General features: G+C 41.4%; 1 protein-coding gene across 1 annotated transcript; it reads left to right on the top strand.

Moving 5' to 3' along the window:
* Positions 1-2,984: 2,984 nt before the first annotated feature.
* plbd2 (phospholipase B domain containing 2) lies at positions 2,985-17,082 on the top strand. The gene is made up of 12 exons (XM_066688915.1): positions 2,985-3,248; positions 4,100-4,193; positions 5,756-5,914; positions 6,640-6,740; positions 7,929-8,143; positions 10,632-10,726; positions 10,915-11,075; positions 11,503-11,598; positions 13,679-13,750; positions 14,207-14,359; positions 14,861-15,023; positions 15,484-17,082. The coding sequence occupies exons 1-12, from the start codon at positions 3,004-3,006 to the stop codon at positions 15,649-15,651; spliced, it is 1,722 nt and encodes a 573-aa protein (XP_066545012.1). The 5' UTR covers positions 2,985-3,003; the 3' UTR covers positions 15,652-17,082.
* Positions 17,083-18,998: the final 1,916 nt, after the last annotated feature.

Here is an 18,998-nt window from a genome sequence, read left to right as displayed (position 1 = left end):
ACTTGCAGCAGCAAAGCACAGCATATGAGACACTCAATCTATCTACAGTATCTAACTGTCTGATCATGTATTTTTTTATTACCTCTTTGGTGTAACATGCAACTGGAAAAATGACATTCCCCGATCACAGCCTCAGAGGCACCATTGCATGGTAATGAGTACAGGTATGGGGTATCAGACCTGAAATTAATAACTTCTCAGTGTGAGTAATAAAGCATAACCTTGCTGTGGATTTGCTGTATACTAATTCATCAGAGCTAATGTGACCCTCCAAAACAATCCTCCTGGATGAAAGTGGAAGGTTCTGAATCATTGTACTGTACCCCAAAGAAAGGATTTGCCTCAAAGCCACTCCTGATTCACAAAGCAGTTTACTTTGCGCTGGTTTAGTCTTTGAGAATCTGCAGTGAAGTAAGGATCCACAGGTAGCATGCTGGAGTAAGGGTGATACTTATTTTAAACTGTTAAGATACACATTAGATCCAGCAAACAGCATTACTTATTATAATGTGGTATAACAGGAGCTTCCCCCTATGTCAAAATATAATCACCTTATCAGATAAAGTTGGGAATTAAATGTTTGGTAATTTGCTGGCAATTTCTTATTTTATTTTATTGTCCTTATTCATGTTTTTTTTCTATTGTTGTATTACCATGATTCAAACATTTTCAATAAAAAACGTAATACTGCTCCATATTTCTAGCTTAAGTAATTACAGTTTTACAGTGGTGTCATTGCATTATTGCTGCAGCTGTTTTGGTGCATCTGTGCAAGGGGCAATCTATTTAGTGACTTTATTCGCCTGATTGTCCTTTTTCACGTGTGAAATGGCTCCCACAAAACTGACAATAAAAATCCTTCAGTTCTTTATGTTCTGTAGAATGATTAGGCCCAGGAGGCTATTTTGTCTTATGTGTGATCCACATATGTCTGTAATAAAACATTTAGGATGTAATTAATATGTGCAGTGGTCATTTTGAGCAAGCCTGTACAGCTGTATCTACCAGTAGGTGTTACGCATGCGCCATCCTTAGATGCTCGACATCTGTGCGGAGACTGCTGGAAAAGCCAAAGGAGTTCCCACACGATGAAGAGAAATGCTGCCATCTAGTGGTGTATAAATTCATTTAAACAACTTGTTTTCCTTACTTATGTACAGTATATGAATAGTATCTGTGTCTTGAAAACCTGTAAACAAACAAACAAATAAATGAATAGACATTATTCTTGTAAATTATTGTAACTTCATCATAAAACCTAGAAGAAAAAAAATGATGTGTTACAAGAGGTGCTAGAAGAGTTGATTGTGTAACTGGTGTATTTATTATTATTGTGTTTTTTCTTTATTATGGAGGGTTTTGCTGTGGGTTTATATTTGCACTTGTTAGTTTTATTACTTCTGTTAATTTCCACTACTTGTTTGCTTTTTCTTCACTTTGTTTATTAATTAATCACATTCTCACATGAAGGCAACACCTTCCAGGAGCCCCAGGCACTAATTAAGGACACACCCATGTGATTGGGCGGTGTCCCCCGCCCCTCCAGCCAGCACACCCATTTTACTTATTCCTTCTCCTCACCGAGGGAGACCTGCTTTAAAAGAGCAGTGCACAAAGCAGCAGGCAATGGAGCTCAGAGCTGGGAAGGGGACAGGACAGCATGGATGGATGGATGGATGGATGGATGGATGGATGGATGGATGGATGGATGGATGGATGGATGGATGGATGGATGGATGGATGGATGGATGGCAGTGCAGCGATCGGGAGCAATAAAGGCCAAGAAGACGGAGCCTACAGCAACAGAGGAAGCTACTGATTGGAACAGGGGAAGTTTTCAAGGCAGGATAAGTACTTTAATATTCTGGAGCAAACTCTCTGTCCTGTCTTGAATGAGAGTTTTAGTTGATGTTTGCTGCACATTTCCTGGCTGCCAACTGTTTCCTCCTGACATCAATAAGGATAGAGAAAGGGGAAAGGAAAGCGGAGGGATGTAAATAATAGATTAAAATCCGTAGTGTGGATTCACTTACCTGGCCTCAAACGATGTGTCCCACCAATGGACATTGGTAGATAAGGGACTCCCTTTTGCTTATTTGCACAGCATTCCCGGGACTTTGACTTTAGGGAGTCCAGGACAGGCTTGGCTTTCAGTTTAGTTTTATTGGTATTTTTAGTGCCTGTCGGTTAAAATATATATTTTTTTGTCTTGATTGCTAGCGCAATGGCCCTGTATTAAAGGTGGTTTTAGTTTAGGGTTTTTATTGTTGGTAATGGGGCCTCCAGCTTGGCAGACACGGTAATCGCTGGTAATAAACTGTTCATTTTTGCAACTCCTAGTATTGACTCTGGTGTGTACATTGGGATCTTGCCAAGGCCTGCATGGGGAGAGGGGGGGGAATAGTGAGACGAGGGGGTCCCCCTCCTCACTTCAATAAAATAGGTGTGGCATGACCCCTCTTTGCTATTGTCGCATGTTCTTGGAATAAACCGCCTATATCTTTAATATGTGCCATACTAATGTATAATTATGGAGAGCTATAATGGGCCATGTCCATTGGACTTTGTATTCTATCCTGTATGGTTTGTTTCTATTCCTAATTTGGCCTGCTCTCACCCCAGTGCAGTATCTACTGCGTTGCATTTTGTATGTGATTAGTTTACTTAAGTTAGGACATGTTGTAAAATGTTCTTATTTTGGACTTTATGCATTTATTTTTTTGGAATATGTAAATGAAAAATGTTTTGGAATAAATGTTACCTTAAAACCATGATTGTTTATGAATTAGGTAATTAAATCAATCACAACCATCATAATGCACAACTGAACAATGTGTAGGTCTTGAACTTGTCATTGTAACAGTTCATAGATTTAATGTGAGTTACAAGAACAAGAATAATAAGAATTGACTGAGACACTACATATCCCATAATTCATTGCGAGGCGACTTCAAGATGGGAGGGCGCGTTTTAAGTCCTGTTTGTTTATTATGGTTTTGTCATATGACCAGCAGTGGGTCAAAGATGGCCTTCGCTTGCATGACCGGTAGGTCGGTCATTTCGGGCGCTATGTCGGTTTGTGGAGCAGTGTTCGTGTGCTTGCTGACCGGCTCGCTGCTGCCGGCTGTGCAGACAGAGATTCAGTCGGCGCTGCTAGACGGGGAGACGGGAAAGCTGACGCTCAGCCCGGGCTTGCATCCTGACTTTGTGGCGTGGGCGAATTTCACCGACGACATTAAGCTGACGGGGTAAGTTAATTTTACTATTGTTAACGAATTCGTCAAATTAATGTATTATAATATCGCTTTACTAGAATGTATGTAACGTAATTCAGTGCTTGCTAGTGTTTTGGTTAAGGGTGTTGGTGTCACTGGACATTGTGCACTAGTAGTTCAACCAACTCCCTAAGAACTTCAAACCAATAGTGAATAAAGAGTAAACCAACCTTCAAAATTAAACTCGCCGATTTCCTAAAACCAGTGCTGGCTAGAATATTTGAATTGTGTTGTCTGCCTTTAGACCAGGTATTGACTTTGCATCTTCGTATTTAATTCCAACGTTTCTGGTCCAAATGTTCAGTTTCTTGTAATTCCTGGTCCAGACAAGACTGATAATCGTTTGTTTCTCTGCCCTTATTGAGTCTCCTTTATCTTTTTGGCAAATGTTTAAACTCTAAACCAGGTGAACCTTTTTCGGCTGGAGAGCCCAAAGATACGTCGTTAAGTGCCAAGAGTGCCATTGATTAGTTGTAAACGTTTATACAGGGGCTAAACGGCAAGTTTTTAAAACCATTTTTTATTGTTATTTAGCAAACATGGCAACAAAACAAACCGCAATCCACAATATAAAATCAAAATCAATATAGACGGATAGGATCCCTCCATATGCATCGACTGCTATTAAAAATGTGGTGTCAAACTACCGTGAAATAAATGTCAACAAATGTACTCTCCACCAATGTATAGTGTGAAAATGAGGCGAAGTTATTCACCCAGTTGTGTTTAGTTAGGATTATTGTGTTAACTACAATCTGATCTGTCAATATTCTTAATTGACAGTCTTGTGCACCACTGTGTAAATTTGACCACCTCCCATTTAGGTGGTCATATCTTGAAGTTACCACAAGTGGGAGGTACAATGACACCCTCCAGGCTTATGCGGCGGGGGCGGTGGAGGCGGCTGTCACCTCCCAGGTAAGAATTCTGTGCAGCATGTCAGGTTCCGGTTGCCAGGAATGATCTGAACCAAGTTCTATTGCAAACTCTATCCTGGCCTGAAAGGTTTTATATATTGTGGAAGTACACAGTGACAGGTGTCAAGAGTCCAGGTTAAATTTAAACCGTGATTTGCCAGCGAATAGCAAAACGGCAAAATCTGTGTTAGAAAATCTGAGTAGAAGAAATGGTTGTCTGGCCTCATGAAACTATTGAACTGCCAGTCTACATCAACTGTTGAAGGCAAAAGCAGTATTGTGTGTTTCAAGATTACTGTTCCTTCCATTTAATGTGGAAGAATTTCAGCAAAGTATATGATTTTCTATATGTAACTGTAAGAGCAATGGGTACTGTTAGTCCAAGTACACAATAACGGATGTCTTGGTGTATTTTGTATTCTCTCTCTCTCTCTCTCAAATTCCAATTCAAATAGTGCTTTATTGGCATGACAGACATTTGTTGTATTGCTAAGGAAATCCCATATACACGCATCAACAGTAAGAATATACAATACATCTATACACCCTATGGACATTCCTAAACATAGGGAAGTGGTTGATGTTATTGTGGTTTGTCATGGATAAGGTTTGGATGGGATAAGGCAATGAAAATGTATGGATAATAAGTATTTAGCTTGTACAAAATATACATACCTACATGCATGCTTATATATGCATCATTAAATCATACATATACACACACTGTCTGTCGTCAGTGATGTTGAAAGGAATGTGAATAGGAAATGTAATTGTCAACTCTACTGTCCAAACCTTAAAATACACCACAATAACAACCGCAATGTGTTCAAGATTATTGCTAATAAGGTGTTAAGGGCCCTCTCATGACTGGTATTAAAGATGGGAGAAGTGTGAATTAGATGAATGGATCTATGGTGTGAGTGAATGGCGGTTTGGGGGGGGGGAAGTGGACCCATAAGCTTTATGCTGGCAGTCTCAAGAACTGCTCAAGGACTGCAAGTCTAGGCAGCAGGCTGGCATTTGTGCAAGTGTGGAAGCACTGAAAAATTGGAAGTGCATGCTTGTTTTTATTTGTATTATATTTTGAGTGGGGCAGAGCTCTCCATGTGAATATCTTGTGTTGAGAGTTCACCCTTAATCACCCTCATTGCTATCACCATCTCTTATTGATCAAAACACTTCAGCCACCCTGGTGAAATTGGATCCTAGAACTTGCAACCAGCATGAATGTCCATTCTGTACAAAATCTATGTCCAGGAGTACAAGACTAAATGGTGACACACTGCAGCAGGGGACGCACGCGTGTGTGCATGCGTGCATATTTTATTACCCTATTCATTATAGTTTTCAAAATTGGCTAATTTGTATAAAGGCTTTTTTTTGTCGTTCAGTATGATTCAAGCATTAAATCAAATTACTTTAGTACTATATTATTCTATTCCGTGTTTGCAGTTCTCAGGCTCTGGAGGTATATCTTTCAATGACCCAGAGTAATACCTGAATAAATAAATTTAAAGATGACTGGGTCCAGTTTAACCAGATTTTTGTGCTCTCTTACTGCAGCTGCTCTACAAGCATTGGATGAACACCATGGTGGGCTACTGTGGCCCCTTCAGATATGAGAGTGGTTACTGCCAGAGGCTAAAGCATTACATAATTCACAATCTGCAGTGGATGCAGCAGCAGATGGAGAAGGGTGAGGACCTGGAGTATTGGCATCAGGTATGGGAGGGGCACCTGAGTGGACTGTTCTGGCGGGGGCGAAAATTGGGACAGTGGGGGTGGTGGGCTTCATCCCCAATTTAGATGCAGTTTAAATTTGTCCTGTATGAAAACATGTTTAAATCCCGTAAAGGAGCTCTCTTCTCAAAGCCAAGAACCTAGACGTTGTCAAGAGCATAGGTTTAATATAAACCGTGACTCCCCTGCAAATAGCAAAACTTGTATTTCTGAGTAGAAGAGAGAATCCTCTGGCAAATATGAAAACCATCACTGAGGAGACCTTTGTAGTTCCTTACTGGGTGTGTGAGATTTTATATTTTGATTTGGCCCCCAAGTCAAGTGTTGAAGGCAATAACAGTATCATGTGTATTTAGTGTGGTTCAAGATGACCTCTATGCACATTGCCAAAATTACAATGTATGCAATTTTTAATATGTAACATTAAGAACAACGAGCACAGTCTAATCTCTGCACTTTATAAATGCACTGTCATTTTCAGTCAGCCAGCAACAAAATGTGGAGAGGTTGAATTCAAGAAGTGTGCTTTTGTGCCAGGTCTGCCTTTTTTCTTCCTCTGCTATTAACCAATCTGTTCCTCTGACCCAGTTTACCATGTTATATGAAGGCCTTGTGCTGACTTGGCAGACAACTGAGTGACAAAGATGAAATGTACTGCAATTACATGTAATTTCACTTCCTTGTGCCTCTCCCCCTCCCTCTCTCAGATTCGATTGGCATTGCTGCAGCTGAGAGGTCTGCAAGACAGCTATGACGAGCAGCTCGGCTTCCCCAGCGGCCCCTTTTCAGTTGACCCCTTTGGTTTCCTGTGAGTGATGGCCTGACCCACTGTCCTTGTCTGTGGGATCGTCTGCCACTGCCATTCAGTTGCTGGTCAAGGTTAAGGCAGTGCTGGCCTGTAGGGGGGTGTGGGTGGTTCACTGCTAGCCTGATTTAACATGGGGTTTTAATAAAGCAAGTCATACTCTGCTAGAGACGGCTCGCAGTTAAGGTTTCAGTGAGTGAGACAAGTAAATTAAGTCCAAAAGATGACCCAAATAATTCTGGCAACCACCTGGAATGGTCCGATGAACTGAACATAGAATGTTTATGGCTTTTTATTTTTGTAACTTATGTGTTGATAAAGGACAGATTTTTTTTTGATGCATTAAGTCTATAGTAGTTTTTAACTACTACCTGACAGTGCAGTGCTTGCCAATTAGACCTAAATTGGTCTAATAAATTGATTAACTGGATTAATTAAATACTCCTCTCCATACTCTGAAATGTTCTGTGGGGAACATAATTTGGGTAAACACAGGGGCATCGCTAGACTTCAGCTCTCCCTGGGCTGACAATGATTTTTCTGGCAGGAGTGGGGGGGCGGGGGCTGCTGACGGTTATTTCTCCAGTACGAGGGGGGGGCGGATGCTGACGGTGATTTCTCCGGTAGGAGCGGGGAGGGGGGAAAAGATCCGGGGATATTACTAATGAACCCGATGGTTAAACCACTTGTATCAAGTTGGGTCCTACTCCTGATATGATTAGTCTGGAGCACTACAAGCTTTAAAGTATTCTGTTTATATAATATGTATATAATTTATGTATTTATTTTTAAATAACGCACAGTAAAGTCATAGTAAGGTCTTCATTGATGACAGCTGACTATGCACATCTTCGTCTGCAGATAGGAGTGTCTATAAAATGTTATTTGTTATTCGTCCACAATAGATTTATGTACCTGTACCTTTTTATTCCAAGTTCAGTAGATGCTTTTTCGTATGGTATAATGAGATGCTCTTTTAGCTGTATCGTTGGATTGGCAGACAATATAAGAAATCTCTCAAATCCTGATATGATTTGAATTTTAAAATTTACTTCACATGTTTACAGCCCAATACACTGAATTATTTAATTTAAATTAAAAACCTTAAATTGCTGAATTTCCATTGTTCAAGTACAGTAGTTTATAATTCTGAAGACCCTTCTGCCATTTAAACTCCCCATATGTGCACAGGCTCTTTCAGATGGGCGGAGACCTGGAAGACTTGGAATTGGCACTCAACAAAACCGCTCAATCACGAACCCTGGGCTCTGGCTCTTGCTCTGCCCTTATCAAGCTGCTGCCTGGCAACAAAGAGCTGCTAGTCTCCCATGACACCTGGAACAACTACCAGTCCATGCTGAGGATCATGAAGAAATACTCTTTTGCCTTCAGGACCTCCTCCCAAGGTACCACCCTCTTCCCTAACCCCACCCACACAGAGCCCACCCCCAGCCAGAACCTATGCTGTGTGCAGCCCTGCCCTCATTTGCAGAAAGTTCTGAATTCTGGCCACTGTCTGAAGTTCTTCTGCTGAAGGAGATTATTGCATTTACATTTTTAAATGGCATGAACAGAAAACCAGTCTGTTTGTGGCACTGTGGGGGGCATGACCACGTTCCTGGTCTTGATGAAATAGGTGGGGTGTAGATGGACCGTTACACATGGGCAGGGAGGGGGTGCAATGGGTTATGATTTTATTATATATAGTGCGAGTGGTTTGGGTTTTTGGTCATTTCCGGCACCAAAGACAATCTAACAAATTGCTCAAATCCAGTCCCACTCCATAGGCAAAAAGTCACCAATTTCTTTTCCGTTTTTCTCTTTGATTTCTCTCGCTCTCCTTCTCACTCGTGCACCCATAACTTTCCCAACAATAAGAGTGTGCTGGCTTCCTGCCTGTATGCAGGAGCCAGGCCAATCCTGGGAGGCCTGCAGGTCAGGTTTCCCAAGCAATGATGCATTCCCACCTGTGCCAAGTACCATCTGCCTATCTATTCCAAAAGTAGTAGCACAACTAGATGTAGACTGAAAATACAACTGAACCTGCAGGTGCTTGAGAAACCACATGGGGGTGCTGGGGCACTGTTACAACTAACTCCAGGACTCACTACAAGGCTAATATAAACCGATTTCTATATTCTAATTAAACATCCCACATTTAATTCATGCAATTAATTTTTTGATCGAAACTAAATTTGTGACTTTTGGTTTGACTTGATACTGGCCGTTGCTTTAATACTACGGTTTTATTGTTTGAAGTATTTTACATTGCATAATAAAAACACTCAATTTTAATTTTTGATTTAAAAAAAAAAAAAAAAAAAAAATTAAAATCCATTTCTAAAATTTAAAACTTTTACAATCCTAAAGTGATTTTAACCAAAATACAAAAGTGAATTCAAAGCAAAATGCATTAAAGCAATGAATGTGTGCTAACATGGCAAACTGCAAAAAGAAAATAAACAATTAAGCAAATCAGTCTAATACATTGAAATTAACAGGAAATGCATCAGATAAACATCTTTCTGCGTATTTGTGAGGCAAACGTGCTTAGCATTAGCCCAGATATTCCGACAGGTTTCCGGAGGAAAATCTTCTACCAGCTGCAGGTATTTGTCCCACTCTATCGAAGGCCTTCTCCTGGTTCAAGTTGATCAGCACCAGGGGAAGCCCTCTCTCATTCGAGTAGGCCATTACGTCCCTGAGCAGCTTGACATTGTCGGCCGTCGATCTCCCCCGGGCACCACAGACCTGGTCGGGACTCACGACTTGATGTGCGTATGTGCCCCCCCCCCCCCCCCCTCTCCTTGCGGGACTCCAACAGATTTTGATCCACCACCTTCTGATTGTACAACTCCCTGTAGAAGTCCCGCAACCACCGACTCAACAGCCTCTCTGCCCTCCACCGCCTGCCCTGAGGAGTCGATCATGGAGGACATTGCAGGCTGCTTCTCCTTAGTTTTCTTGAAGTGGCTGCGTTTCTCATCGTCCTCCATGATACGGACCCTGGAAAGGACCTTGATCTTTTCCTGTTCCTCCCTATAGAGGGCGGAGAGGCTCAGTTTCACCTGGGCCACTTCATGAGCTAGGTCGAAGACTCTTGGCTGTAATACTCAGGCGCTTGAGGTGGGCGTTCAGGTGGGAATATCGCGCCCGCCTCTTGCGAGCTTTCTGTTTCCTTAGCTGAATGAAGTATTTTATTTCTTGGCAGACACCCTTATCCAGGGCAACTTACAACATAAGTGCAAAAATACAGTTCAAGAAAGGCATCAATCATTACAAATTAAATTTGCATAAAACAAAATGTTCAAAATATAATGCATTTTACAACTTCCAATTTACACAGGCAAGTACAGTAAGTGAGGTCCTACATCCTGGATGGTAAAAACTAAGTGCTGTCAAGATGTAGGGTCACAGTCAAGGGCTATGGGAAAGGGAGCAAGGAGGAAACAAATAAAAAATGCAAGAAGCAAAATAATCTGTAAAGTGCTATCTAATGGGGGTAAAAGAACTAATATTATAAGTACTGTCCTTGAAGTAGCCCTTGGTTCTAACGTTCACCATCTCCCACCACTCTGTGGGAGAATCAAAAAGATCCTTCAGGGTCCTCCACTCCTTGATACACCTGCCAAAGGTCTTCACGACTCGACGGTCATTGAGCAGAGAGGTGTTTGGACCTGGGGTCTGGAAGCTCGACTCCCGTGTGATCGGGATGAGCACCTCTGTCGTCAAGAGCCTGTGGTCTGAAAAGAAGACCGCCTCTGAAGACATGGCAGTCCTCGCCGTTGCTTTAATAAGCATGTATATCTAGGTATATAAAAAAACGTGTAAATTGTCCACCAGCCCTGAAAACATGTAGGCCTACTCCTCTCTGACCATGTTCTCTTTCCCCAGGGGGCACTCCAATTCCAGGAGGGATCCAAGCCTTCTCCTCCTACCCGGGCTCTATATTCTCTGGAGATGACTTTTATATTCTCGGCAGTGGATTGGTGAGTTCTCGGAGTGGCAGGATGGGAGAGAAAATGGTGAAGTGTGTGTTCCATCAGTTGAAGTTGCTAAACCTGTAGACTCTCTGCATTTCTAAATTGTCATTGATGTGGAGAATTCTGCAGTTGATGATAGCCCAAGGGACCCAACCAATCCCTTCCTTCTGCTTTCCCTCTCCTGTCCCCTTCAGGTTACCCTGGAGACGACCATTGGGAACAACAACCCTGCCCTGTGGAAGTTTGTGACCCCTGAAGGCACGGTGATGGAGTGGCTGCGGAACATCGTGGCCAATCGGCTGGCCCAAAACGGCAAGCAGTGGGCAGCTGTCTTCCGCAAGTTCAACAGTGGCACGTGAGCACAGACGTTTTAAACTCTTGACTTACAGAAGCACTGTAACTATCAACGTTCTCCATTCATTTCATTGACTTGAATCTAGTTTTGTTCCATGTGATTTCATGCAAAATGTTGGTATGTTTAACCCAGCTGGGGATCGATATAATATCAATATAGTAGGCTCAATTCTATCCGCATGACCATATTCCACCTGTGTAAAATTGTTTTGCAGTATGAATAGGTTAGTTTAAGAGTGGCACAGTAGGTTTGTGCTTTAGTGGAGATTACAGCTGAAATATCTGTTGCCATGCTGTAAATAAAATTTATGATGCGATAAAAATTAAAAAAAAAAAAAAGGTATTATGGTGTATTTCTTAAGCATTTTATCCACTGTTGCTGCCTTCTCCCCCTTCCAATCCCCCTCACCTACACACATACTGCACAGGTACAATAACCAGTGGATGATTGTAGATTACAAGGTCTTCACCCCTGGAGCAACTGACACCCAGGAGGGGCTCTTCACAGTGCTGGAGCAGATTCCGTAAGTGTGGAAACGGGAGTCTTTACCTCCAGGTTCTACACCCACAGTCCAGCTGGTTGCACAGCTCTATTTAAATCATTGTGTGCTGCAGAAAGGGGAAGAGGTTCAGGAAGAGCGCCATTAACCCGGAAGCCTTGTGACCCTTGAGGTTCAGAGCTGGTGGGTGGTGGATGGAGGGGTCCTATCTGTTCATAGTGATTTTTATTATTTTGTATTGTGGAATGTGGTTTGCTTAACTTAATTACAACGTAAAAGAAATGTACATTTTGTTTTAAAAAGTTTGTTTAGCCCCTGTATAAACTTTGACATCCCTGATTTAATCACTGACACCCTTGTTACTTAGTGATTATAGCTTTGTGCACTTCAGACAAAAAGGTTCACCATCCCTGCTATAGAAGATCTAGAATTAGTGAACATTAGAACCAGAATGAAATCCTTTATAGTGACCATTCCTTAAAGAATCCTAAATTATATTGTTGCGTTCCTAAGTGATAGAGGCTTGAAACCGCTTGATGATAGGAATTGTGCTCTCGCAGGTGGAATTTAATAGAGGAGTCATTGTAGTTGTCCAGTAAAAGTGGTCAATTATGCCCCGTTTCCACTGTCAGACGTTTAACGGGCGTTTCCACTGGCTAAGCGTCCGTCCCGCCCACTGAGGACATGATTCGCTTTCAGAATTGGAGGTGTGTACTTGACTTGAGACACAGGGAGGAGATCAGATGCATTGTATCGGAAGATATATAATCTCAAGTGCCGTGTGCGATCACTAAGAAATTACAAGTTTATTGGCAGCATGGAGTGAAAACCACGTACAGAAACAATGACTGATTACAGTTAATATCCGAGTGCATTAAAAACTTGGATTTAACAGGACCAGTGCAGTGCCTGACTAGTTAAAATAAACTGAAGGATAATAATTGGAGCGGTAGCAGCCGATATTCTTAATTTTTTTATGAATAACTGACCGGTGTTTCCGGCTGTGTTGTGTGAATGGTGTGCAGGACAATCTGCAGAGACCGTCAGTTTGAAGGCGAACACTATTTAGTTAACGTGTCCATTTACAAGTTAAATTAATGAATAAATTAATACAGCAAATGTGGGGTTCCCTCTAAAACATTAAGGACTGGTAAAATAAATGCATCCATAAACGCCATGACTGAAACGTGCACACTTTAGTTCAATTATAACCTGCTATATTGTATCTGGATGATTAATCGTGAAACGTGTGTATTTTGTTTCAACTGTAATTTACCTTAGTTAAGGACGTCTGCTAAAGTAAATTTTATAAATAATTCGGCAAAAAGTATTGTTTGCAGCTACAAATCTGTAGTAAGAGTAAGTTAAGGGAGTCACGCGGTGCCATTTAAAATGCATATATACTAGCACAAATGATGATGATAATAACAATGCATATTTTATATTTATTGTTGCACATGGAAACGTATTATGTGAACATGCTTGTCTGAATATAATGTCTACATGTTTAGCTCTTCCTAATATCTCTGAACTGAAACGTGTATGTATTACGCTGTTTACAATAGTGTAAAGCACAAATAATAAAACTGACACAAAAGTCCTCTCCACGTCAGGCTGTATCACTCGCTGTTCTCTGTCTCTGTTTTTAAAATGAAATGCAAACCAAACCCACAGTCGCTGCTCCTCCCATCAGAGGGACGGACTTCACAACAGCCTGGTTTTGCAAAAAAAGCTCTGGGACGCGCCTGAGGACGGACACATTAGTTTGTGCTGACTTGGCTATGAACAATGTCTGTAGGCTAGTGTTTTTTATTAACTCATTTAGGAAAAGTGATGGAGCATAAATGAAGCTTAACTATTGACCCAGTGTGGTGCTCTGCAGCTTTCTGTCCAGTACAGACCAGCAAAAATCTTAAAGCATGTGCGGATGTGATTAAATGATTGGGTTGTATCAAGGTATGTGTGCTTAACCTCTCCTTACAAGAGTGCAATGCCAAGGGAAGCCACCTTTCCCTTGTTTTAGTCTGACCGCCATCGAAAGGTGTATTTTGGAAGTCCAGTTTAACTATCCTGTGTCCTAAGCCACAATTTGTTTTTGCTGTAGAGGTCTGGTTGTGTCGGAAGACAAAACAAAGGAATTGCTGCAGAAGGGTTACTGGGCAAGTTACAACATTCCGTAAGTAGACCCTAGCAAGCTGCAAGGATCTTCTTACTATGATTACACACAATGATACTATATCTTCTCACCTTATAATATGTATTATCCTATTTTGTCCTAGTAGTATTAGTCTTGTGTAAACTGTAAGTTGCCCAGGGTAAGGGCTTCTGCTAAGAAACGCATAATAACATTTTATTAATGTTTTATTAATCCTATTCACAAAATGTTGAGCACAAAATTCAGTCTCAAAATGCAATGTTTTTCTTCTGGCTTCCAAATTGCTAAAATGCCATTTCTTAATTCATAACCTTGTACAGTTGAATCATTTCCTGGCAAAATATGCAAAGTCTGTTATGTCGGTCAAATACAAGCTAACCATAAAGGTTTAGTGATTTGGTTTTGTGACTGACTTGTGAGAATCCTGTTTCCAGATTATCTATTGCTTTGAATCCTGCCCTGCTGTTTGTCTCCCAGCTACTTTGAGCAGGTGTTCAACATCAGTGGCTGCCCTGCTCTGGTGCAGAAGTACGGAGACTGGTTCTCATTCGACATGAACCCACGGGCACAGATCTTCCGCCGCAACCACAGTCTGGTGGTGGACTTAGACTCCATGGTGCGGCTCATGAGGTCAGCCTGCACACTTGCTGGCCTGGAACCCCTTTCTCAGGATTTAAATTGCATTATGAACCTTTTACTTTGAATTCTATTCTCCGCTTGGCTGCAATTTGTGTTCCTGCTGGTATAGTGCATCAGTGATTTTCTAACTTTCTTTTGCTTTTAAAGTAATGTGGTAATAACTTTTTCTGCCTCACTTGGGTGAATGCATTTGTCATTGACCATATAATGCGGATACATTTTAAATCTAAATTTAGGAAATAAGACCAAATTAAATTCAAATCAATGTTTGGATTTTTCTTTCTCCGCGTACGTCTTAAGAAACCAGTTGCTTTACTAGTCTCCTGTTATTGCTAGTAGCATATACTTTGGAGACCTCTCCAGTTTTGGATAACTTGTACAAGTGGTTTCCCTTGGAGTGAGGAATGATCAAAGTTTCACTATGCATTTGTGTGACTCTTGGTTGTACTGTGTTGTGGGCCAGGGGTTTTATTCTTTCTGTTGCTGTCCAAGGTATAATAATTTCAAGGAGGACCCTCTGTCGCAGTGCCAGGGCTGCGACCCTCTCAATAACGGAGAGAACGCCATCTCTGCCCGCTCCGATCTCAACCCAGCCAACGGCACGTACCCCTTCGGGGCCCTGACACAGAGATCACATGGTGGCACTGATATGAAGGTGAGCATCAGACACAACTATCACAGTGACAATACTCGGTACACACAGAGAGAGAGACTAGAGAGAGCGCAAGCAAGCACACTGAACTTTTGCAAGATATTCACCGCACTGATTTCCAAGGCAGCTCCTTATAGTAGCTTCTCCGTATTAGCCGGCCTCCTGGTCTGATCCAGCTACTTAAAGGTTTTTATGTCTTGATAAATTGAGACTAGGACGATTGTTGGAGATCCCTGGTCTTCTGGAAAATATGGCACTCAAAACTTTGAGTTCAATTAAGACTTGTATTCTGTGCTGTACTGTGAAATGTCTTTTTTTTGTGACAACTGTAAGCTTCCCTTTGTCTACTAAGATTAATGCATAACTGGGCAGGTGGAAGAATTTCCCCAGCCCCTATCCTCCAGTGCTCTAGTCCTGTACAGTATGTGGGTGTAAGCCCTGTCTCTGCTCCTGATGCCCACAGGTGACCTCCTTCGCCATGTTCAGTGACTACCAGCTCCTGGCAGCCAGCGGGCCCACCTGGGATCAGTTACCTGCCTTCCAGTGGAGCAAATCCCCCTTCAGTGGGCTGCTGCACATGGGCCACCCTGACCTCTGGGACTTCCCTGTGGTGCCAGTGCACTGGGCGTGACACCGCTCTGTCCCCAGCTAGATGGACCACCTCTCCCTCTCTTGGCTGCGGAGGACCAATGACTTTTAAAAAGGGATTCTCTAGATTAGGGCAGCAGGGAGGAGATTTAAATTCTTAAAAGCTAAAATGTCAGGGATCTCAGTCTCATGTGTTCTACAAGTACCTCTGAGAAGCAATTTCTCTTGTGACATCACATCACAATTGTGGAAGTGTACCTTATTGACCCATTTTCAAGAGGTAATGACCAGTTTGAAAAACATACAATGAACATTTTTATATGAATTTCTAAATCGACAGTCCCTTGCTGTGTCCCAACTTACTAACAATTTAACACGCACAGTGGCGTTGAGTTTTGTTGCAAGCTAACAGAACTGAATGAATATATAAACAAATATATGCATGCATTCATACAGATTCAAATCATTTGCAGTGATTTTTAAGATGCAGCCCTTGATTTAGTTTTGAAGAGCTGAATGAAATGCACTGTGTCTAGTCAAAGATATGTACACTATCGGGAACATACAGAATGTAGCACTGTGTCCAATGTCTTCCTTTTAAGGCAATTTGCTGTTGGGTTGCCTCATGTCTCCTGCTTCCTGTACTAAACCTGTACCACGAAAAGGCCTGTTCCCATCCGTCACTGTGAGTGAGCTTGGCAAGTTGCTTGTAACTTAATATGTAACCATAGCTGCTGTGCTAATAAGCTGACAGTGTCTGCTATGCTGCTTTGTGGGTAGGGAGGTTTAATGCTAGGGAACATTTCCAGAATGCGTTTGTAAATGGTTGAGTAATATAAACTAAATGCAATTTTTTCTTGGCATCCATGTTACGTGGAAGTTATTTGCATTCTTAGTTCACTCAGATGTATTTAAAGTACGATATATTGCCTGTGTTTGGGGCCATGGTGAACACATTCCTGGTGGAATCCTTTGGGTGTACTGAACTGAAAGATCAACTAACCAAGACTGCATTTCGTTAAGGGGGCTTTTAGTTTTGAGGTGTTGATATACACATTTCCTTTCCAGCTATATTGCTAGTAAAGTGATCCATACTTTGTGTTTAACTTGCTAATAAAAATAGTGGATTTGCTGGGATGTACTGTTATTTGTTTTCCATTGGCTATTTATGGGTGTAAAAGCTGGTTAATGTTCCCATTTGTTGCATAATACCTTATTTTTGTATTCTCTTAAAAGGTCAATAGACAACTGCAGTACTGTGTAAGAAGTGGGGCTGGATACTTTGTAGAATAACTTGAAATTCAGAATCTTCTATGAGTTTGTCGATCTAACAAACCACCAAAATGGTTGCATTGCCTCTTGAAGGACACACAGTTCATCTGAGCTTTAGCAGGAATTGATAGTGGTCCAAACTGATGTATTGTGTACATGAATCATTCTTGCAATTGACTGAATTAAACTTTTATACATGGTGCATGGTGTATTTTATGAATGGTTTATTTTGTTCCAATATCATTCCTAGCGATTCGGTTCTGCGATTCCCTTACATTTGGTCTGGTTACTTCATTTGCTGAAGTGGAAGTGTTATGTTGTCTATACATGGGACACAAACCATGTCATAAGTAATGCATGTCTTTTGTTTTTTTTTTTCCACCTCATTGCCAAGGATCCTGCTCAGTCTCTCAGCTCCACGCACTCGCAACAAAGTTTTTACAACATAACTATAGTAAAACCTATTTATGTTTTTGAAAACTGTTTTTGTGTCTTGTAATATCTGGGCTTTATATTTATTTTAGAGTTCTGCTACTTCCTTGTTGGCTTAACTGTCAATGAAGCTGCTATGTGTCATAAACACACTGACACAATGTTGGATTCACTGACTGCAAAGGGACGTGTGGAGACAGAATAATGAATAGAAAAATATTTTGTTGATGGAAAAGTTTGATATTTTCAGCAGGATAGCCTATGTGACTTCTAGATCATGAAGTCATGGTAAGCCTGTACTTTTGCCATGCATAAATTGCCCATAATGTGCGAAAACCTGGTAGTACCTATAGCTCACAATTTAGAAAGTTTTACACGGTTAGGGTAAAACTTCTATTTGTAATTTTTGTTTGTCATTACTTCATGACCGCGAGCTGCATACGCAGACTACTTTATTTTGGTATGCTGATTTTGGCATAAATGTGGGCTGGTTGACTTACACTTCCCAGGCCAATTTTTTGTCTCCGTCTGCCCCTGCTCCTTACTGTGCATTTTTAAAAACCGTTTCTAATGGGGAGACTTATGTACTACTTGTAGGGCCCCTTATGTGTTAACCTGATTATAGTGCACCTTTATGGGTACTAGGTAGTTGGTAATCTCAAATTTCAAAATAGTTCCCTGAGATGGTGTTGGGTAATTACCTTTTACCCTGGAAACACTTGAATAAGCCTTATTTCAAAGTCACTTGGCCTACCTCCTACTTCAGCTCAAATACACACCACACAGGAGAAACACCCTCTTTGCCTTTTTAAAGATAGTCTTATTGCTTCTGTATTGTTGGAAATTTCTTTCAAACACTCAATCTATATATTGTGACGCGGTGTGGTGAGGATCTGCCCTGTATCTCTCCAGACCCCAGTGCAGGGAAAATTCCACCATAAGTGGTTCCCCGCCTAAAGAGGGAAGCAATGGACTGCCTTTTGTGGAAGGAAGGAGGATAGCCTGGCAGACAGTGTGTGGAGAGTGAATGATAACATTGCTTTTGGATCACGTTAATGAATTTGTTTATTATGGGTTTGGATTGGGTGTGGACTGGAATGTTTTCTAGTGTGTGTCACACCTTGGTTCTTGGTAAGGGTAAGTGTGCTCTTATAAGGCATTTATTTTCCATATTTTCTTAATAGATTGAAGGTTGCAATGGCACATCTAGTGCAAGAGAAAAAAAAAAAAATATATATAAATATATAGTCCAAACTTTGGCTTTACTTCTCATAAGCAACCAATAGTCAACTACACAACACCGCTACCAGGGCCAGAATGAACCTTTTAAATACCCCTACGTCAGGCATGGTGAACCTCTTTTGAATGGAGTGCCTAAAGTCTAGTTTGTATACTTTGCTAAGTGCCAATGATAACCCAACCTAAAACATGAATATTCAGAAAATGTGAGTGCTGCTCAATTACTTGTGTGCAGTGCCGTCACTGCCAAATATTCTGACTGGTTTTCTAAATTGCCAATCAGTTTAGACAATTTAGGGGCGGGCTGGCAAAAAAAAAAAAAAAATGCATATAGTCCCTCACTTTGCGTGCCAACCTATATGGCTCTGCGTGCCACAGGATCGCCATCCCTGCCCTAGGTTAACCTTCATGAACCCAGACACTCGATAAAACCCAGGAGGGGGATCC

Source organism: Amia ocellicauda, chromosome 17 (genome assembly GCF_036373705.1).
Source record: "Amia ocellicauda isolate fAmiCal2 chromosome 17, fAmiCal2.hap1, whole genome shotgun sequence".
Lineage (NCBI taxonomy): Eukaryota > Metazoa > Chordata > Actinopteri > Amiiformes > Amiidae > Amia > Amia ocellicauda.
This window is presented reverse-complemented; position numbering and strand designations above follow the sequence as displayed.